This window comes from Thamnophis elegans, chromosome 2, assembly GCF_009769535.1.
Source record: "Thamnophis elegans isolate rThaEle1 chromosome 2, rThaEle1.pri, whole genome shotgun sequence".
NCBI lineage: Eukaryota > Metazoa > Chordata > Lepidosauria > Squamata > Colubridae > Thamnophis > Thamnophis elegans.
In genome coordinates, this window is record NC_045542.1 from 36838291 (window position 1) to 36861243 (window position 22953).

The 22953-nt window shown below is 41.6% G+C and overlaps 1 protein-coding gene across 1 annotated transcript in view; it reads left to right on the plus strand.

Moving 5' to 3' along the window:
* ERBB3 (erb-b2 receptor tyrosine kinase 3) overlaps positions 1 to 22953 on the plus strand; it is a 111690-nt gene that overhangs the window by 60345 nt on the left and 28392 nt on the right. Inside the window, exons 4-16 of the mRNA XM_032212288.1 lie at positions 8065 to 8190; positions 9261 to 9326; positions 10589 to 10707; positions 11294 to 11435; positions 11648 to 11761; positions 13035 to 13155; positions 14382 to 14455; positions 15287 to 15377; positions 15870 to 16069; positions 19093 to 19225; positions 19324 to 19414; positions 20604 to 20758; positions 22718 to 22771. Of these exons, the coding sequence (XP_032068179.1) occupies positions 8065 to 8190; positions 9261 to 9326; positions 10589 to 10707; positions 11294 to 11435; positions 11648 to 11761; positions 13035 to 13155; positions 14382 to 14455; positions 15287 to 15377; positions 15870 to 16069; positions 19093 to 19225; positions 19324 to 19414; positions 20604 to 20758; positions 22718 to 22771 (1486 nt within the window). The remainder of the gene's footprint in view (positions 1 to 8064; positions 8191 to 9260; positions 9327 to 10588; positions 10708 to 11293; positions 11436 to 11647; positions 11762 to 13034; positions 13156 to 14381; positions 14456 to 15286; positions 15378 to 15869; positions 16070 to 19092; positions 19226 to 19323; positions 19415 to 20603; positions 20759 to 22717; positions 22772 to 22953) is intronic.

The following is a 22953-nucleotide window of genomic DNA, read 5'->3' on the forward strand; positions in this document are numbered from 1 at the left end:
ATATATTTATGCTGTGAAAATATATTGGGATTGTTCCTCTCCCCAAAGTAGCCTAGTAGAAGTTTTACTTTTATAATGAAAACTTAGAGCTCAGAGCATCTCACTGGAGGTCATAGGGACTGTTGACAGAAACCGAAACAATTGCCCAATATGAATGTGTGTACAGGCAAGCTCTGACTTGTGATTTTTGGGTTGTCGCCTTAGCTTTTCTTGCTATCTTTGTTGTGATTGCACTTATCTGAAAATAAGAACTGAAGGCTGAAAGGAAGTGTAATTGGATCCAGATATTGCATCAATATGACAGACCACATGGGAGGAGAGAGTCCAGATCTATGGGATCTGTTTGGCTTTCTTTTTAATTAAAATCTTTCAGCATAAAATCCTTCCTTCAGGAAAGGAAGCTACATGGACTTCTCCTACCATAGGGGAAAAAAAACCACTCTGGACTTACCTGTTCCCCCTGCTACAACTTTTGTAATTTCAGCAATATTGTTTTGAGATGGGCTCATTCCGCTGTTACTATGGTAAATAATTGGGTGTCAGAAGTGAACTGACTTCTTTGAACTCAGCCAGTTGTCTTACCAGTAAATATCTCTTCGGCCTATTCCAGATATTCAAGGAAGGGTTTTGAACTGTGTGTGTGTGGCTTTAACAAAACAATAACAGTACATGCACTTGGACTTTAATGAAACTTGCTAAAGTAGAAATAGTGTACATAAATCAATTCTCAAACCAAAGCAGTGGGACTTAGGGGCATTGTTGATGGATAAACAACAGAGGTGGGTTGCCAATTTTTTTATTACTGGTTTGGATGCACTCCAGTGCACACTTGTGAGTGCGTGCAACACTTCTGCGCATGTGCATCTGAAGGGCAACACATTCCGCATTGTTTTTTTTTTTTATTCTTAATATTTATTATTCTCTGTTTTTCAGTAGCAAATTTCACTGCTTAATTAACTACAGGTAATCCTCAACTTACAAGAGTTATTTAGTGACAATTCAAGGTTAAAAGGCACTGAAAAAAGTGACATATGACTGTTTTTCACACTTATGACATTGCAGCATCCCCATGGTGATGTGATCACAAAATTCAGATGCTTGGCAACTGGTTCATATTTATAACGGTTGCAGTGTCCTGGGATTTTGTGATCAACCTTTGCGACTTTCTGACAAGCAGAGTCAGTGGGGAAGTCAGATTCACTTAGCAACCATGTTACTCACTTAGCAACTTCAGTGATTCTTTTAAAAACTGTGTCAAGAAAGGTCATAAAATGGGACAAAATTCACTTAATAACTATCTTTCTCACTTAGCAAGAGAAATTTGGGGCTCAATTGTGATTGTAAGTCAAGGACTACCTATAAAGCAAAACTTGAAGTATCTGAGTTGTACATTGAACAACAACTTGATCATCTTGAAACTCTCGGACAGACACCTTTGACAGTCAACTTCACTAGTTAGTTTTTGAATACAGGTAGTCGTCAAGTTATGACCACAATTGAGCCCAACATTTCTGTTATTAAGCGAGACATTTGTTAAGTGAGTTTTGCCCCATTTTACAACCTTCCTTGCTACAGTTATTAAATAAATATCTGCAGTTGTTAAGTTAGCAACATGATTGTTAAGCGAATCTGGCTTCCCCATTGACTTTGCTTGTCATAAGGTCATAAAAGGGGATCACATCAGTGGTGAAATTCAAATTTGTTTACTACCAGTTCTGTGGGCGTGACTTGGTGGGCGTGGCGTGGCTTGGTTGGTGTGGTTTGGTGGGCATGATGTGGCAGGGGACGGATACTGCAAAATCTCCATTCTCTCCCCACTCTGGGGCCAGCCAGAGGTGGCATTTGCCGGTTCTCCAAACTATTCAAAATTTCCACTACCAGTTCTCCAGAACCTGCTGGATTTCACCCCTGGATCACATGACCTTTGGAACACACCAAGTCATAAATATGAACCAGTTGCCAAGCATCTGACTTTTGATCACATGATCATGGGGATGCTTCAAAGGTCGTAACTGTGAAAAATGGTCATAAGTCACTTTTTTCAGTGCCATTGTAACTTTGAACAGTCACTAAAGGACCCATTGTAAGCCATTCTCCAAATCAAGTTTTTAGCTCTTAGAAATGTTGTGCAGCTTGAAATGTATTTGATAAGTTTGCCAGTAACTGCTTTCATGTTAAAAACTAGATTAGGGCTCTGATAGGGAGTTCCTTAATTCAGTCATGGTTCAAGTTATTTTCCTGTGATCCACATATAAAAATTTAAAAAAAAAACCACAATGACAAACAGATATTTAAGTGCATAACCAATGAACATAATGTAGCCTTTTTGATGATAGAACGTAGGAAGACTATTTGTCACCCTGCCAAATCTAATACTATTTTCAGTCCCCAACTTCAAGATTCAGAAATCAAACTATAAGAGAAAAGTCAGGAGAACAGAAAGCGAAAAAGAAATTCTTCAGCAAGGTATATAAGATAAGGTGAAAGGGATTTGTTCTGTTGTTGTTTTTCTAGGCCAGCTTCCATTCGTGTGGCTTTGTTGCAACACAGAGTAGTTTGTGAGAGTGGTGGGAGTACATTAAGCATTACATGGCATGGATTCCTCTGTAATTAACTTGTAGGTTTTCTTTCAAGCATCCTCTTTACTGTCAGAATTAGGAAATAAAGTTGAATGTTCTACCTACAGATCATAAGTCTAAGAGCTTTACGGATGTTTATTGGGCTGTTTTCCCATGTTTAACTGGTAGCACCCTGTCCTCTGGGCAGAATAAGTATGCACTAGAGGAATTCAAACTCTGAAATCTGCAATCTATAAATATCACGGGGGAGGGGGGGAATAAAAATAAAAATATACACACAGGTACAGATTTACACAATTCATTCTACTTCTGATCTCCCTAGATTTGGACCTTTTCAAATGTAAGGTTTCTATACAGGTGGTCCTCAACTTACAACCATTCATTTAGTGACCGTTTGAAGTTACTGCAATGCTGAAAAAATAGTAACGTGACTGTTTTTCACTGACTCATATTTATGACAGTTGCGGTGTCCTGGAGTCACATGATCACCTTTTGTGACCTTCTGACCAGCAACGTCAATGAGGAAGCCAGCTTCACTTAACAGCTGCCTTACTAATTTAACAACTGCAGTGATTCACTTAACAACAGAGTCAAGAAAGCTCATAAAATCAGGCACGATTCACTTAAGATCTGTCTCGCTTGGCAACAGAAATTTGGGGCTCAAACATGGTTTTTACTCGAGGACTACCTGCATTTGTTACATTTTTCACAGCTGCCCTAATAAAGGGATGGTTTCATACTGAGGAAAGAAAACAAACCAGTGTGTATCTCTTATCAGCCAGCGAGTCAGGTATTTTAAGTGGTAGGCTACGCTCCTGTTCCTCCTATGGCTAACTTCAGATTATATCTAAAATCTGGTCTCCCATTTGGAGATTTATGAGTGAAAGTCCAATCCACCAAAAGAATTTATGGTTCTACCTTAGACAATAAGCTTTCAGGGTTTAACTTAAATGCCTTTTTATCAATTTCAAGAAACAGGTTCATCAGCTAGTCATATTATGCTGTCTTCCAGCTGGCCAAGCCTGAAGTTGTACAACAGGTGTAGTCTAATAAACAATAAGCATAAAAGATGCTTGATTCAAGGTCAAATCCATCCACAACAGAGTACCTGGAATTGACTAATGAAACAGCTGGATTTGGCTCTATAATTTGTGGACAAAACTTTTAGGAAGACATATACCAGCTAATTAGCTGAGGGATACACTGCCTCTGCTTGTCTTAACTATGACGAATTGGATATTGTGAAAGATCTTGGGATTAGTTTGCAACATAAGAAATCATCAACTATTTTATACAATAAAAGCATAACGCCATCTGATTAAGCAAGTTCTAGGGTCCTAAAAGGAACTTTTTCTGATTCCTGCTCGGGATTATAGTATACAGGTAGTCCTCGATATATGATTTAGGACAAAATGTATGTTATGAGACAGTTATTAAGTGAGTTTTGCCCCATTTTACCACCTTTGTTGCCAGAGCTGTTAAATGAATCCCTGCAGTTGTTAAGACAGTATGGTTGTTAAGTGAATGCAGCTTCCGCATTGACTTTTCTTGTCAGAAAGTCACAAAATGTGATCATATGACCCCAGGACACTGCCACCATCATAAATATGAGTCAGTTGCCAAGTGTCTGAATTTTGATCACGTGATCATGAGGATGCGGCAACAGTCATAAACGTGAAAAATAATCATAAGTAATTTTTTCCCACTGCCCTTGTAACTTTGAACGGTCACTAAATGAACTGTTGTACGTCGAGGACTACCTGTCTAGCAGACGTGGCATTCAGCCGGTTTGGATCGGTTCACCTGAACCAGTAGTGGAAATCGCAGGTGGGCTGTTGTAATTCCAAAATATCGTTAAACCCACAGTCATAATTTGAGGACTCCCTGTATTTGAAAAACATTTCAGGAGGATTTTTTCATTACAATCTTTTTTTTCTCTTGAGGAATCATTGTTGCAATGTGATATTTGTTCTATGATTCACTTTCTTAGTGACTAGACAGGATTACATTATCCAGATTCTGAAACAAATGCTAAATTGTAATGCTGGTTGAGGTTCCAGATCAATCCTTATATTAGAATGCTTTGTACACATAACATCCTGAAGATTAATTTATATTTTGCACAACTGTCAAAGGTATAGCTCAGCGATAGCCAACCTTTTTGGTGCTGAGTGCCGAAAGTGCGTGTACATACCCATAATGCGATGCACATATGCCCCGCATCCCCCCACGCAGGTGCATGTGACCTCCCGCATGCAACCTGCACCCCCACATGCATGGGCAATCCCCACGTGCTCCCCGCTCAATGCATGTGTGCGCAATTCCTGTGGATGCACCCCTCACCCGCACATGCACACGTGATCCCTGTGTAAGTGCACCCCCACCCCACGCATGCACGTGCATCTCTTGCATGCCCTCCCCATGCATGGGTGACAGAGACCATAAAAACAGCTAGCTAGCATTTGCGAAAGAGCTGAACTGGAGCGATGGCTTGCGTGCCCACAGAGAGGGCTCTGCATGCTACCTGCGGCACACGTGCTATAGGTTCGCCATCACGGGTATAGTTTATCTTCTGAGAGTTTTCTGGTCAGCATTGTTCTTGATCCCCATGCTAGATTAAAACAAAGCACAGGGCTATCTCCATGTTGATCAACCTTCAACCTGATCTGCCATCTTTATGTTTTAAGCCTCCACAGAGATCATGAAAACCACCCTGAGAGTAGGTTTAATTGCCCTAACAAGTACTCAGGTAGTAAATCCTGCTGCAGATAAACTCTTTCAGAAGTTAGGAAAATGAATCCAACTTCTCATTCCTTTCCCCCCAAACAGGCAATTACCAGAATCAAAGCAAATGTGGATCAGCTGATTTAAGATGTGCTTAAAAGTCCCACAAGAGTTTTTGGGTGCTAATAAATTTGTCCCGGTAGCTGAGTTTTTAATCTAATTCAACTTTTGCCTTCTGTGGATCACAGCAGCTGCTTCTCCGCTTGTGTGAAATCTCGGTTTTGATTGGCTACCTATGTGCATTAGCAAAGAGTTTTCCAAGTCCGGTTTAACTTTTTTTAAAATTAAACTCAGAGGACTAGAGTTTGGCTGTCCGTGTTATTGATTAGCAAAGAGTTTTCTAAGTTTGATTTAGCTTCTCTATTAGTTAAACCCAGATGACTAGCTGCACGAGAGCTCTTGGGATCGTGTCAGCAGAGTTAGAGTAAGGCAGAAAGCCTGCAACAGGTCTGTGCATGTTGTAGATTCCTGCCCAACCAACCTGTTTGGTTGATATTGATGTTGTTATTGTTGAGCTACCATGGCACCAGGAGACAACACCTGTCTGTCTGTATTCTCATCACTTAATCTTTCCCTGGGATGACAGAACAGCCTTAGTCGGATAGGCACTACGTTATTATGTGTTTTTAAAATGTAACTTGTTACATGGAAATACCTTTGAGGATTCACGTCGGTGGCTAGTACTTAGAATGTATTTCATTCTACCCAAAGTATGCTTGATAGAATAGTAGAATGCAGGAAGTACTGTAGACTTTCTAATTAAAAATTACTCTAGTAATTGTGGATCAAATTCTGGTTTACATGAATGAATATGCTAACATCTGCTACTTAATCTTCCTGCCAGCAGGAATGTCTACATTAGCAGAGGGAATTTCATGACTCTCCCGCTGGGGCTAAACTACAACTCCCAGTTGCTCCAGCCAGCATAGTCAATGTGAGAGATGATGGGAATCCTCCATCCCCACCAAAGCAAATTCCTGCCAGGATTTGTCTAGCAGATGTTTTTGCTGACATCTGTAGCTTCTCTCAAGACCAAAAGCTTGTTGAGAACAGCTAGAATTCTTAGTCTGCAAATTTCAGGAAATGAACAACTTGTGGAAGTGGTCTATGTGTTTTACTTATGCCTCCCAGTAGGGGGCGTGATTGAGTAGTATTAGAAAGTTGTTACTGGTTCTTTTGCAAGTTACCTTTTGGAAGAAAAAGTCATATCTATTAGGTGTAAACATTGCTGGCCTTTGATGGTACTTGCTTATCTTTCCCCACTGCTTATGCATTTTGAAATTATCAAAATATAACCAACTTTAGCAAATAATTTGGGCAATTCGATAGCTATCTGTCTGAAAACTTAAAAACATTCAAAAAGATCCAGAAGAGCTTCACACATCTTTACACAATAATGATGCTATTTCCTTGGTAATCCAAAGCAATCATTCAGGGAAGCAGTCCAAAGATAGGAAATGTAACTCTGGACCCCATTTGGTGTGACGTCTTGACAATCTAGATTTTTGTATTTTAAATAGAGTAGTTAGTCAGAAGTGCTTGAGGGAACTCCTGTGCCATGCAGGATCTAAAGTACATAAGTAAATCTGAAATATTTATACGAGGCCTGCCTACTTCAGAAATTTCTCCTGCAGACATTTTTAGACAACAAACACCCATCATCTTTTCTCCACCTGAAGAAATCCCTGGGGCCTCAAACATCTAGAGATAGTACCCACTCCAACAGCTGATGAGGGCAGTGATATATTTGACCTGGATTCAATTAATTATTTCAGTAAGGCTCCAAGAAGCAAATATGCTAATTTTATGTATATATACACTCTGTGTGTGTGTGTGTGTGTGTGTGTGTGTGTGTTTTGTGTGTGTGTTTGTAGATTTTCACAGGTGTAGGTATGCTGGTCTTGTTGTATTCGTGGCCGGAGGCAGCTATACAGTCAGCTTGAAAAAATACCCAAAGGGGAATGGGACATAAAGTCAAAGATCTGTAATAGTATTTTGGAGTGGAGATGGAACAAATAAGCATGTATGTTTGTAAGAAGAATTCAGGCTGCCACTTTTGGAGTTCATTCTACTGCAGTGGTTCTCAACCTGTGGATCGGGACCCCTTTGGGGGTTGAACGACCCTTTCACAGGGGTTGCCTAAGACCATCAGAAAACACATATTTTCAAAAAAATATGGAAAACATAAAATAATTTTATGGTTGGGGGTCAGCACAACACAAGGAACTGTATTAAAGGTCACGGCGTTAGGAAGGTTGAGACCCTCTGGTCTACTGCCTTTTTGATATTGTATTGTTGCACCAGATCTTTGTGGTCACCAAGAGCTGACACCAATTTGATAATAACTAAACAGGGAGGAAGATCTTAACACATTCATAATAATGTCTGAAAAGAGCCCTTGGATTCAGATGTTAGATGAGCAGAGCTTCTGGGTGACCCAGAAAAAAGCAGGAGACCTTTTTGCTTACATAGAAGTTATTTTCCACTTATCATATTATAGGAATTGGATGTTCAATATCCCATTTCCCTTTCTTGTTCTGTCTTCTGAAACAGGCTTGGCAGAGATATCCAACACAGCTTTTGCCTGTCAGTAATTTTCAACAGAAAGCCAGGAGAATAGCAGATATGAAACGGTATCTTATACAAGCTTAGCGCAGCTCTAAATGTATAAGAGGAAATTATTACAATATTTGTTTTTCAGAAATCCTCTCTGGGGGCATCTATATTGGAAAGAACAAACAGCTATGTCACATGAACACAATTGATTGGGAAGACATCATCCGGAATTCAGATTTCCAGGCAGTGGTGCATGACAATGGGGAGAAATGTGAGTATTGGTCACCTGTTCACATCACCTCTCATTGGCCTTTCATTTATACAGGGGGCTTTAAAGATTATGTGCTTCTTCCAGAGCAATGACTTAGTTTTATCCAACCTGGTGTTTTACAGATATTTTAGAATGGCAACTGTTAAATTTAGATTAGCAAGCACACTGCTGGTTGAACATTTTGTGAGTTGCAGTGCCAATATCGACAAATCCTGAAACTATGACCATTGGGTCAGCAAAGTCTGGTTCATTAGCTAAAAGAAAGCATACTAGAAGAAAAGGAACAAAGATTGGAGAATCAGAAATTAAACAGGAAAGAGCTATTTTATTTAAGGATATAAGTTTCATTTAAGTGACTTTGGGCTAGTCACTTGCTCTCAGCCCAACTCACCTCAAAAGGTTGTTGCTGTGAGGAAATTAAGATGAGAAAGGAGTATAAGATAAGAGCCGAGGTGGCGCAGTGGTTAAATGCAGCACTGCAGGCTACTTCAGCTGACTGCAGTTCTGCAGTTCGGCTGTTCACGTCTCACCGGCTCAGGGTTGACTCAGCCTTCTATCCTTCCGAGGTGGGTAAAATGAGGACCCAGATTGTTGGGGGCAATATGCTGACTCTGTAAACTGCTTAGAGAGGGCTGAAAGCCCTATGAAGCGGTATATAAGTCTAACTGCTATTGCTATTGCTATTGCTATATGTATGCCACCTTGATTTGTTTAAAAAAAGAATAAGGACAGGATATAAACTAAATAATCAATAAGTAACTTAGGATGGCATTGCATGAAAGATAATTATGACTGGTCCTCGGAGTTCCAACCATCTCAGCACCTGTGTAGTCCCATGACGACAAGCTGGGTGTGTTGCAACCAATTTGCACTCACAACTGGTTGCATGGCCCCATGATCATGTTTTAACATTTTTAAATGAACCTTTCATAGATTTTAAAGGATTCAGCCTAAAGTTCCAGAAGTGTAAGAACAGCCTGTTAGTACCTTTCATGGTAACTCTGCTTTTAATCCATCAAGCTCATTATCTTTGTTGTGATGTTGTGTGTCTTCCCCCCCTTCTCATGCAGGTGCTCCATGCCATGAAAACTGCAATGGCCGCTGTTGGGGGCCTGGTCCAGAAGACTGTCAAAAGTGTAAGCATTACAAAATATCTGACATAATTCAGCTATTATCTTTAATTAAAAGTTGGGAATGAGCATTTTTAGCAGTAGCAGTGTAGTTCTCTCGTGAACTCTCCAATGAACAAATGGCATTGAAACCGGAAGCTTGCAATCACGATCCAAAATGGCCTATTCCATTGTTGTCATAAACAGGAAAATTTCCTTTCAAGGCAATTGCTTATAGGGTGTGCAAAGAATTTGAAAGCTATGTTTCATGAAGCGTATTAGCATAAGTGTTGGTCATTGTCCACAGTCACTTTTTGTGAGATGGGCAGTTGTACACATTTTATTAATTAATTAATAAATAAGTGGCATGTCCCCTCTTGAGGCAAGCATCTTAAAGCAACTGGAGATGGCATTCAAAGCAGCCACATCATCTTTGCAGAGGATGGGACTGCTTTAAAACTTCAGAAAGATGTTCCACTTCTGCTAAATCACTTTCAAATGCTTTGCTCAGCTCTGTTCCCTTGTGGGAGGAAAAACTGTACAAACTTTGCCTCACCTAAATCACGGTTAAAGAAAGAGGGGAAAAGACCAAATATCTGACAACTTCAACCCCCTTTTTTAATGGCTGAGCTACTATGATGGAGACAGTGTCAAGAGTCTGCAAATAAACTATGCCAGATCAAATTAAAGTGGAATCACAATTTTTTTTTTTGGGGGGGGGAACAGATGATTGTCTGAACATGCTATTAAAAATAGTTCTTAAGTTTGAGACTTCCCAACCAACAATGGGTAGTTGTAATGCTACTTGGATATTCTGGGAGTTGTAGTCAAGTGTTGATTGCATTGGAAAGTTGATTTTTCATCAGCAAAATTGTCCATGTATAGAAAGAAACAAAACCCATTTTGCTGTTTCAGGATGGTTTACTGTGTAGGAAAGAGTGTTATTTATATCCTTTAAATTACTAATGTATGTTTTCCACTTGTGGAAAACCAGTGCAAAATCATTCTTTAAAAAAACACAAGCTGCAAATACAGCAAAACTACCTTCCCTTTCTTGTTTATGTCAGTTCATTTAAACTCTGGGATTAGAGTTTGCTGAAGTTCACTTTAAACATCCTATCAATGACAACTTCCCAAAGGCTTGCACTTGTCCTTATTATTTTAAAAGGTTCTGTGTTAAAGGATCACTATTAAATGTGTTCATGTGTCCTTAGATTGGAGAGAATGAGTGACCTTTAGAGGGTTACCAGGACACTGACCAGCATGTTTTTTCCCTCTCTCTACCTTAGTGACGAAAACCATCTGTGCTCCTCAGTGCAATGGACGCTGCTTTGGCCCCAACCCCAATGAGTGCTGTCACGATGAGTGTGCAGGAGGCTGCACTGGGCCACTCAAGACAAAGTGCTTTGTACGTAACCAGGACCGGTTTCTGGGCTGACCTTCACAACTGCCATTACCTCATCTAACAATTCTGCCCCTTTTTCTGTATTGGGTTTCGTTTCCTCATTTCTACCCTTTTGCTAATACTTCCAAAACGTCATACCGTCTCAATCCTATCACTTTCTTTTGATTTCTAGAGCTTCATTGCCAGAGTCTGCCAGCCAACATTATCCTCCTCCTTGCTAAATCTTTTCATTTGTATCTTTGTACAGTTTGGCCATCGCTAGATCTTGAACTTTAAGGCCTTTTGTTTTCATCCCAGAACTAGTGTACCTTCCCTTTCTACCTTTCCTGTGTTCTTTCCTTCCCACATTTTCTGTCTGGTTTTCCCTTGATTTACAATCTTTTGTGAGGTGCCAGGGAGAATTTGAAGCCCTTGTTGTGCAATATCCATCCCAAATCTTGTCTCTTTTTAATTTGTTCAGGTTCTGTTGTGTGGTATCAGGAAGAGTGGGGGAGACTCCATCTTTCATTAGGAGAAAAGCCTGTCAGCCTGGGATGATAGGGACAAAGTCTATTTCATCGTCTGATGACTTTTCTTTCGTCCACTGCAGGCTTGCCGTCACTTCAATGACAGTGGAGCCTGTGAAACCCTCTGTCCTCAGCCAATGATCTACAATAGACTCACTTTTCAGTTGGAGCCCAATCCTGATGCTAAATACCAATATGGTGGTGTGTGTGTCAAAAATTGTCCACGTAAGTCCTAGGTCATGAATACAGTGAGGTACTCAGATGAAACAGAGATAGATGAATTCCTGAGGGCTTTTCCTTCTGCTCCATGACTTTTTATGTTCCCTTCCCAGAGATGTTCTATCTGCCAGCCTTTCTTTGATTTCTAATATCTTACTCTCCAGCTACCAATTTCTTACCACTTTATTTTTCCCACCCTTTCTTTTACCTCCACACAGATAATTTTGTGGTGGATCGGACCTCCTGTGTCAGAACCTGTCCCAATGACAAAATGGAAGTTGAAAAAAATGGCCAGAAGATCTGTCAGCTTTGTGAGGGACTCTGCCCAAAAGGTATGAATGGGAAGAAGCACTTCTGACTCACAGACTTTGTAAGGGATGAGTGGATACAGACTTGAAAGTCTCATGCAAGTAGTTTGTTAATCTTAATGATGTTAATGCACAAAATCCTTTTAATTTAAGCATTAATAATTCAATTCCCTTTAAAAGATCTTCCCAATCCAAACAAATCATCTTGCAAAAGGTCTTAACTTTTAAGTCCTTTTAAAAATCTTTATGCCCACAATCCTCAAATGAAACTTAAATTTGTCAGTAACTAAAACATCAAAGGTGCTTTTTAAAATAAAAAATTATCCCAGCATCTATTACTTTGGAATTGAGCAGGCTTCATCCTGCTTCTTATTGGTCCAAATGGAACCAGTTTCTAAATTACTAATTAGCCTCAGATGTAATCTTCTAATTGGTGTAACTTTAATTTTTGATTCACCCAACTCAAAATTATTTCCTGGGTGAAGAAGTAAAAAGAAAAACCACAATCTCAATCTTCATTCAACCCCTGAATGAAGTTTAAAAAACTGAATATGTATATATGTATGTTTATAGATTTTGCATCATCTATTCTGTATGGGATGGGGGGGTGGAGCTGTTAAAATTATTTCAATGTATTATCAACTTTGAAAGAATGAAACATTATTTATTCTTTATTCTTTTACATTAAATTAAGGGAAAGACTGGGGGATGGGGGAATGAAAGCCATCTACAATGGCCACCCTAATGACTGATTTTACCAGGGTCATTGTCTATCATATATCAGCTATCCTATTCAATTACTCCAGATACCCTTGGTTGGACATGGCTTATGCATGACAAATATGCTGCATATTATTTTTGAAAAACTTAAGTGGGAATGTATTAGACTGCTGCTTATGATCTTTTTAAAGAAACTAGTGCAAAAACAGACGGTCTTGGACTTTATACCTTTGTCCTTGGAAATATGCATGCTGATGATTACAAAGGGTAAAATCATATGACCCTAACTAGGAGCCACTCCAAAACCTGGGACAGAACCCAGTTCCCCTAAACCAGGGCTGTCATACTCACACTGTCACAGCATCATCGTGTAATGTATAGGAACTTTTTCCCCCTTCTCTAAACCGGGCGTGAGCATGGCCAGGGCACGACACATCCGGCCCACATGCCAGGAGTTTAACAGACCTGCCCTAAACCTTCTCTTTTCCATTAACTGCATGGGAATATATAAAGTGAGAGGCTAAATTGGAGACAATAACCAATTGACTGTTAAGCTCATACTTTCTCTTCTCTACAGCTTGTGAAGGAACTGGTATTGGAAGTAAATATCAGACAGTGGATTCCAGCAACATTCACCGATTTATAAACTGCACCAAAATCTTGGGCAATTTGGATTTTCTTATCACTGGTCTAGAAGGGTAAGTATGTGCCTCTCTGTGTTATTTCAAATTATATCCTGTCTTTCTGCCACTTAAATATGCATAGATAAGAGCCAAGGTGGCGCAGTGGTTAAATGCAGCACTGCAGGCTACTGCTAGATCAGCAGGTCAGCGGTTCAAATCTCACCGGCTCAGGGTTGACTCAGCCTTCCATCCTTCCGAGGTGGGTAAAATGAGGACCCAGATTGTTGGGGGCAATATGCTGACTCTCTGTAAACCGCTTAGAGAGGCCTGAAAGGCCTATGAAGCGGTATATAAGTCTACTGCTATTGCTATTGCTATTGCTATTGCTATAGATGGTGTATCATTCTAAAACATAGCTATATTGTTGAATAGGGTCAACTTTCTCTCATATCTTTGGATCCCAGCAAATTGGAATGTAAATAGATCTAGCACCTCTTTTATCCTTCCTTCTTTGCCCTCCAGTTGCTACCATTTTTGTTGGAATTTGGTAATTTCCTGGTAACAAGCATGAGGCTATCTTTGAACTTACAGAATCACAAACTTGGAAAGGACCTTTGGAGGTCTTCTAGTCCAACTCCCTGCTCAAGCAGAAAACCCTATACTGTTTGAGACAAATGGCTGTCCAATCTCTTTTTAAAAAGCTCTGGTGATGGAGCACCCACAACTTCTGGAGGCAAACTCTTCCACTGGTTCATTGTTCTCACTGTCAGGAAATGTCTCCTCAATTGTCAGTTGGAACTCTCCTTGGTTAGTTTCCATCCAGTACTTGTCCTGTCTTCAAGTGCTTTGGAGAATAGGTTGTCCCCTTCTTCTCTGTGGCAGCCCCTCAAATTTTAGAAGACTGCTCTCATGTCATCCCTAGCCCTTCTCTTCGTTAGACTAAATATACAAGACGCAGTTCTTGCAACTGTTCATCATACAGTATGTTTTAGCATCCAGCCCACTAATCCTCTTTGTTGGTTCTTTGCACTCTTGTGTATATTAACTTATGGATACTAATATATGCTAACTTATGTTATATTCATAGTCATGTTATATTCATAGTCATGTAAATAATCACATACTTGGAATTAAGGAAATAAACCAAGTTGTATTAAGTTATCATATATATATATATTTGTGCATGTGTGTGTGTATGTATATGTATATATATTTCTATAATGAAATTCTTGAAGAAAGCAGCTATCAGATTCCTTCTCAAGGCGTTCCACTAGTTCTGACCAGCTCCATTCTTTCTACAGAGACCCTTGGCACAACATAAGTGCCCTGGATCCAGAAAAACTCAATGTCTTCAGGACAGTGCGAGAGATAACTGGTGAGTTGGGGTGCAGAAACCTTTAGAGAAAGGTGGAATATGCACAGTAGCATGTTGTGTATAACGCAGGTGGTAAGGATAGTGCTCTTTGATATTTTACCTGTTTTCTGGTGTCTTCTTCCTGGTGTGAAACAAGCTTGAAGAAAAGATGGAAAGTTAGAGAAAGTTATTTGGAAAAGAGAGTTTGATTATACTTTGGGGTTTGGAAGAAGAAAAGCCCACATTTCTTAGCTGCCGACTTCCACATTTCTCTTGTGAGCTTTGAGCACTACGTTGGCAGAAAGATGGAATACAAATAATGAAAGAAAATGAGATGTTTGCATGATGTAATAAAATAGACTCAGAACCATGCAGGCCACAATGTATCACATGAAAAGTACAGGTTGGCTACTTGAAAAGAAAGCTTGCATAACAAAGACTATTTTGGGAGGTGCTGACCTATTAGTCATGCTGCCTAGTCCTTATGGGAACTTTCTGGAGAGGACCAGAAAGTCAAGCAAGGTCATTCTGGAAGTTAGAATAATAGTAAAATTTACATGCAGAGGTTTACATTTTGGACATGGCCTACCTAATGGTAGCTCCCGAAGTTTGATTCCTAATATCACTAACCAACAGACGTGATGTAACCATTTTATCTGACTTTGGGGGATTTTTCTGGACTAAGAAACAGAATGTTGTTGACAATGTTGTCCCCTTGAAAATTTCTGTGAGGGAGGCAGGTCAGTTGCAGGGTAAAAAAAATATTTATTTGGAGGCACCTGGCGGGGGGGACTGTATAACAATGATGGAACAAGGTATAGGGATTCAGAAATTATCAACTTCTTGTTGTAGGTTACTTGAACATCCAATCATGGCCCAAGCACATGCAGAATTTCAGCATCTTCTCCAACCTGGTGACCATTGGTGGGCGCAGCCTGTATAAGTAAGCATCCCCCTCTTCCCTCTTGATCCTCATGTTTTACCTTTGCGTTTGAGCTATAGGAAACTTTAAGGATGGTGATTCCTCCAATTTGCCTCTTCTGCTGAAGAGATGTTCGCAAGTTTGAAAAGCCCTTACGATAAAGGCTTTGCCACAGTGGGATCCAGGAAAGCAGGAGTGGGGAACCATGGCCCTTTTGTGACTTGTGGACTTCAACTCCCAGAATTCCTGAGCCTGGCTGGCTCAGGAATTCTGGGAGTTGAAGTCCACAAGTCATAAAAGGGCAATGGTTCCCCACTCCTGCTGTAAAGAGTTAGCACCTTCATGCATAAGGAGAGACTCCTTTGTAAGTCATCCAAAGATGGATTTGAAGGCATGTGTTTGGATTCTGTTCTGCCAGTTTTCCCACACCCCTTGTGCCTCTGGTATTTACGAGTTTGAATGAGTTGCTTCCATTCCTCCTTTGAGACGGAGACTGCCGTGTGCTTTTTCTAGCCGTGGATTTTCTTTGCTGATCATGAAGAACATGAACATCACCTCCTTAGACTTCCGTTCCCTCCAGGAGATCAGTGCTGGCCAGGTCTACATCACTGAGAACCGACAACTTTGCTATTATCACACCATCAACTGGGCACGTCTCTCTCGCCGGCGTCCTGATCTTAACATCAAGAGTAACAAAGCTCCCAGGAAATGCAGTAAGTGAGGAGAATAGTGTTGGAAGAAATGTCCATCTGGATTCAGTTCCAAGTGGGGGAAAAGACACTGGAAACAGGGAGGCTGCTTGGAAAGATGGTTTAATGGTGGACAGGATCACATGGCTTGAGTTCCTGAGCAGAAAAGGGAAGAGATGCTGAGAGTGCCCTGGTTTTATGCCCTCTCTGGGTCCCATTCCAGAGCTTCCCATTCCTGTGTAAGAAATGCATTCTGATTGGTTGTCAGTTTCCCAGGGAGTGGGGTCTTAGCTAACTTTGTAGGCTATCCTGAGACCCAAGCTTGTTTGCCTTGCTGGCTGGTGTAATTTTCCCAGGTGCCATGTGAATTGAATTGAATTGAATTGAATTTATTAAATTTCTATGCCGCCCTTTTCCCCGAAGGGGACTCAGGGCGGCTCACAACCCAAGTCAAAGGGGAAGGGTACAATAAGGAATAAAAAGACAGACAAAACAATACCATAGTTTAAAAGCACACAACAACCATACCATTCGAGGGTGGGACAAGACTCATTAGCCCCAGGCCTGTCGGAATAGCCAGGTTTTAAGGGCTTTGCGGAAGGCCTGGAGGGTGGTGAGGGTTCGAATCTCCATGGGGAGCTCGTTCCAAAGGGCCGGAGCAGCCACAGAGAAGGCCCTCCTCCGGGTGGTTGCCAGACGGCATTGACCAGCGGATGGAATACGGAGGAGGCCTAATCTGTGGGATCTAATCGGTCTACTGGAGGTGATCGGCAGCAGGCAGTCTCTCAAGTACCCAGGTCCAATACCATGAAGGGCTTTATAAGTGACGACTAGCGCCTTGAAGTGTATCCGAAGACCAATAGGCAGCCGGTGCAGCTCGCAGAGGATAGGTGTAACGTGGGTGAACCGAGGTGCACCCACAATCGCTCGCGCGGCTGCATTCTGGACAAGCTGAAGTCTCCGAATGCTCTTCAAGGGCTGCCCCATGTAGAGCACGTTGCAGTAGTCCAGTCTAGAGGTCACAAGGGCACGAGTGACTGTTGTGAGGGCCTCCCGGTTCAGGTAGGGACGCAACTGGTGCACCAGGCGAACCTGTGGTGAGCTTCTGTTTGCTAAATGAGTCTGCCTGAAAGGGATAGATCTTTGTTATGTAGAATAGATTGACTCAGGACTTAATGGTCCATTGGCGGGGGGGGGGGGCTGAGTTTCTGACTCCCTTTTAAAGGATATATTCTGCCCTTTTAATATTTCCTAAAATATTTTATTTTCTAGTAAAGGGGTGGGTTTTAACTTCCTACAATAGAAAAGCCGTGGAGGGATGAATGAACAGAATCAAACAGCAGCAGTTGTTTCTGTAGCAGTAATACAGGATGTGGCTAACTGCTGGACTAGGAATTGTTTTTCAGACGTGAGCAAACATACAGATACACAAAAATACATAAAGCTACTCAGCCCAACCTGCTGCCTTCCAGATACATTGGTTTAGAATTCCCAGAATGTGGAGATAGCATGAAACACATCTACCCCATAGGAATGAATCGGTCACTTTTCCTGTCCAGGACTAACCTTACAAGGACATCCCGGAGTGCTTTCCCCTTCAACTTCCTGGAAAGGGAGCACTCTCATTGGAAGGGATGTTGCACTTACTCACACACTCAGCCTGTTGAGCAAGGTGGATCTTGCTAAGCCCCCTTTGCGTCCTACCTGGGTTTTCCAGATGGGTGGAGCTAGAGAAGACAAAACACAAAACCCATCAAGAGGGATGAAATAATTAGGGATACACAATATACAAATCACTTGCAATCACTGAGGCATTCAGGTTCTTCTGAATAGACAGAGGCCCAATGGATTTAAAATAGCAAATCTTTCCTGGTTACAATGTAAATTCTCTCTTTCCTCTCTCTTTCTCCCTCCCTCCCTCCCTCCTCTCTCTCCTCTGTCTTTCTCCCTCTCTCCCCCTCTCTTTTCTCTCTCCCTCCCTCCCTCCCTCATCTCTCTCCTCTTCCTCCCTCCCTACTCTCTCTCCTCCCTCCCTTTCTCCTCTCTCTTTTCTCTTTTTCCCTCCCTTCTCCCTTCTCCCTCTCTCCTCTCTTTTCTATTTCTCCCTCCCTCCTCTCGCTCCTCTCTTCCCTCCCTCCCATTCTCCTCTCTCTTCTCCCTCTCCCCCGCTCTCTCTCTCACACACAGTCACTCTCTCATTCATCCACACTTGCCCATTCCTTCTCAATTAGGCTGCCAGGCACTAACTAGAGGAATGGAAGCTGCTAAGTCTGGATGCAGAAATGACTCCAGGAGTGGGCAGCTTCAGAACCCCTTTATATCTTGCTTTGTTGATTAGCTAGAATTGGGTTTCCCCCCACGTGCTCATGCCTAGCTTCCTTATCTGCTTCAGGTAACTTTTTTTTTCTTTGCTTCCTTAATAAATTTGCTTCCTATCCACCTCCCAAATGGATCTTTTAGTCAAGATTCCTAGCTTTTTGTCCTCTCCTGCTTACCTGCCCAATTCATCTTTAAATTACGGCAGCTTTATGCTTATGTGCCTGGTTCATTATGGCAATTTCAGCCTAACCTCATAAGGGAAAGTGATTTGATCAGATCAACTCAAGACAAGATACATTTTCCACTTGCACTGTGCTTCTGCTTCATTGTGCATCCTTATAAAATGAATGATGTGAGTCTGCTTTCGATGTGCAATTGTTTGCTGGTGGAGAGAACAGTCACAGGTCTTTCCTAGACATCTTTCCCATCCAATTGAAGCGAACAAAACTACAATCCCATAATATCCATACTCTAAAAATGCTCATTCTCCTTTGCCCTCAGCTGTCTTGGCCAGTGCGACTCACTTCCACTGACATCTTGATCTTGATTGCTTGCAGTAACAGCGGTGTTGTCTGGGGACAGCAAATGCTATTTATCAAACAGAGCCATCGGTGTTTTCAAAGGGTTCTGATTAAAATATATAATCTTAAAATGATTAGATTTGATCTGTTAGTTCAAAATGAACCAAAGAGGTCCTCCATTTCTGATCCATTCTCTTTTCCTATCAGTTCAAGAGGGAAAGGTCTGTGACCCTCTTTGCTCCAGCGATGGCTGTTGGGGGCCTGGCCCAGACCAGTGTGTCTCTTGCCGAAACTACAGCCGTGAAGGGGTCTGCACAGTCTCCTGCAACTTCTATGAGGGGTAAGAATAACGGCCAAGGGCGCCTGCTTCCGTCCTCCCTGCTTCCACCCCAGACCCGTGTTTCTAACACTTCCTTTTCTTCCCTTGGCTACACGAAGGGAGAGTCGAGAATTTGCTCAAGGGGACGTTTGCTTGCCGTGCCATCCACAATGCCAGAAGATCGAGGGAGGCCTCACCTGTAATGGACAAGTATGAGAGAACACATTTTTTTAAGGAAGCAGAGGGGGGGGGAATGGGGGGGAGGGATTACTTTTAAATTACTTCTTCATTTAACCACATTGCATTTTTAGAAGTAAAAGGCAGTTTAAAACATCTAAAATAATTTCCAGGAAATGTCCTGGGGCAAAACAGCTGCTCCTGTTTCCTATCCTATAACTGCTTTTCCTAAACAAATGTAGCCTTTCCTGACGGCTAGGCAGGAAGAGCTGAGATGTTTCTCTCTTGGGAGGTAGCTTATGGAGGGCAGTAAAGACTCTGTTCTTTGTAGGTGACAACATGGCGAAAACTGATAGCCTTATCTTCTGAACACAGTCTCTCTCTTTCTCTCTCTCTCTCTCTCTCTCTCTCTCTCTCTCTCTCTCTCTCTCCCTCCCTCCCTCCCTCCCTCCCTCCCTCCGTGTGTGTGTGTGTGTGTGTGTATATATATATATATATATATATGTATATGTATATGTATATGTATATGTATATGTATATGTATATGTATATGTATATGTATATGTATATATACTTACACACACGGACACGGACACGGACACACACGGACACACATGAACACACATATATCCAGACCAAACGTAATTTCTTACCAGAGGGAGCCCACTTGTGGAGTACTGTGAAGCCGTTATCATGGCAACTCCACTTCACTGTGCAGTGGAAGCTATTTTACAGCAGTACGCTAGAAGCCATTCCAAGGCACAACAGGCTGTATCGTAACAGAACACACCCTAACGGGTTTCTTACCCCCACAGTATTTGTTTCCAGAGAGTAACCTGGAAATTTGTTTCCATCTGTGTACCAAGTTTGATTGAAATTGCTCAAGGCATTCCAAACTTATGCTGGAACACACACACACACACACACACACACACAGATATATTCTTCCAGATTACTAACTAACTAACTAACTAACTATCTATCTATCTATCTATCTATCTATCTATCTATCTATCTATCTATCTATCTATCATCTACCTACCTACCTACCTACCTACCTACCTACCTACCTCAAATAAAACTGCTATTCAGTAGAAATTTGAATGATAACTTTAACCTCTAAACTGTGTCTATCCTGGGTACTGCCTATCTGTTCTGACTCAAGGCTCTGGAATCATTGTCCTCTTCCCATATACAAATCGTGTTTTGTTTTCCTCTTCAGGGAGCTGATGAGTGTGTGATCTGTGCAAACTATAAGGATGGGCCCCATTGTGTTGAAAGCTGCCCATCAGGAGTCCTTGGGGTGAAGGGACTAATCTTCAAGTATCCTGATGCCAACAAGGAGTGCTGGCTGTGTCATGAGAATTGCACAGAGGGGTAAGGGCTAAAAACAGCATCCACATTGTTGCAATCATGTCTTCTCCAGCAATATCCCTCATTGAATTCAGTCTCTCCTGCTGGTTGGGGAATTCTGGGAGTTGAAGTCCATACAGTACATCTTCCAGCTGCCAAGGTTGAGAAACACTATATTATGTCACACTTCTGGTTGGTAATCTTGATTATGGCCTTTTATAGATTTTAATTGCTGTCATTGTAACACCCACCCCCGAGAGATTCACATGTGAATAGAATAGAATAACAGAGTTGGAAGGGACCTTGAAGGTCTTCCAATCCAATCCCTGCTCAGACAGGAAACCCTACATCACTTCAGACAAATGGATAGCCAACATCTTAAAAACTTCCAGTGTTGCAGAATTCACAACTTCTGAAGGCAAGTTGTTCCACTGATTAATTGTTTTAACTGTCAGGAAATTTCTCCTTAGTTCTAAGTTGCTTCTCTCCTTGATTAGTTTCCATCCATTGCTTCTTGTCCTACCCTCAGATGCTTTGGAGAATAGTTTGACTCCCTCTTCTTTGTGGCAGTCCCTGAGATATTGGAAGACTGCTATCTCAGGGGCTGCTACAAAAAAGAGGGAGTCCAACTATTCTCCAGTGCTATCTGGGCAAGATATCATATTTGTACAACAAATACAGGAGAAACCACAGACATACCTATCAAAGTGCCTGGAAAAACCCAACTTTTTCAGGTGTCTTTCAGGAGGAGGGCACAGTCAGGGATGCTAAGTTTTCTTCTCCCCGGCTCTGAGCCCAGGGCTTAGTGATTTCAGTCCAAAGTGTGAAATTAAGATCTTTCAAGTAGCACTGAGCATGATTTCAGATAGTTACTTGGCTAAGATTCTTGCTGCCACTGTTATGACTGCAGCCACAAGTGTAGTATTGTTCACATGTCAGGAACACAGCCAGGTGAGGAAGGCAATTGGAGTTAATATAGGCAGTACAGTGTCTTCCTGGAGAAGCTTCAGGTGTCGCACTGTATTTGTGGGGTCAAGGGACCACAGTCCTTATAGTGAAAATAAACCTGTCTCAGTCCAAAGCATTTCACAAGGAACAAAACAAGCAATCATAGCCTTGCAGGCTTACTAAGAAGTGGTGGTGGTGGTGGTGGTGTGTATCTAAATCATATTTGATTGATGAAAGGATACAAGGGTGCAAGAGTTTAAATTCTTCAGACTTTTTCTTTGCACCAGGTGGTTCTGAAAGCAAGAAATGCGAGAAAGTCTGAAAAATTATGCCTGATATTTATGCCAAAATCTGTATCAGGATGCAGATTGTGGACTGAATCTTAGTGCAAGGCATTATTAATATCAGGTTACTCACAGGGTTCGGGGACCAAGAATTGGATTGCTTGCCCAGCTCTGGAAAAAAATAAAGACTTATAGAGTCCCCTGTGGGCAAAATTAATAGCTGCTTATGTTGGAAATCTACAGGAGAGTCATATTGGTAATACTCTGTGTTTGTCAAAAAGGTGAGCATTCCCTTGTCCTACCTAGTTCTCCTGTAAAGAAACATATTGGTTGGGTTCTCCTCTTAAACTGTTTTGTGGCTCAGGGCATTCTGGCGTTTGTTGTGGTTAGTTTACGGCAGGGATGAAATCCAGAAGGTTCTGACAGGTTCAGGAGAACTGATAGTGGAAATTTTGAGCAGTTCAGAGAATCAATAGCAGAAATTTTGAGTAGTTTGGAGAACCGGCAAATGCCACCTCTGGCTGTTCCCAGAGTGGGGAGGGAATTGAGATTTTGTAGTATCCTTCTCCAACCACGCCCACCAAACCACTCCACGCTCACCAAGCCACGCCCACAGAACCGATAGTAAAAAAAAATGGAATTTCACCACTGGTTTACGGTTTGGGATGTTGTGTGAATGCAGGCAGTTGGATTAATTGAGTGAATCTGAGTTCAGGTAAGCAAGCTAACCCCGTGCTTCCATTTCTTACAGGTGTTTTGGTCCAGAGATTGCAAATTGCTTCATTGTGGAACTGCCTGGCCCCAGGTATCTGTCAGGAGCTGTTGGGGAGTCTGGGGGAGATGGGGAGAGGATATAAAAGAGTGGGTGGGTAGAAAAGAGTCTTTGTGATTCTTCCTGTGCTCCCAGATCACTACTGATATTTTAAAGAAAATTTACCCTTACAAAGCATTGCTGGAGAACCTAAACCATCTAGTTGTTACATTACC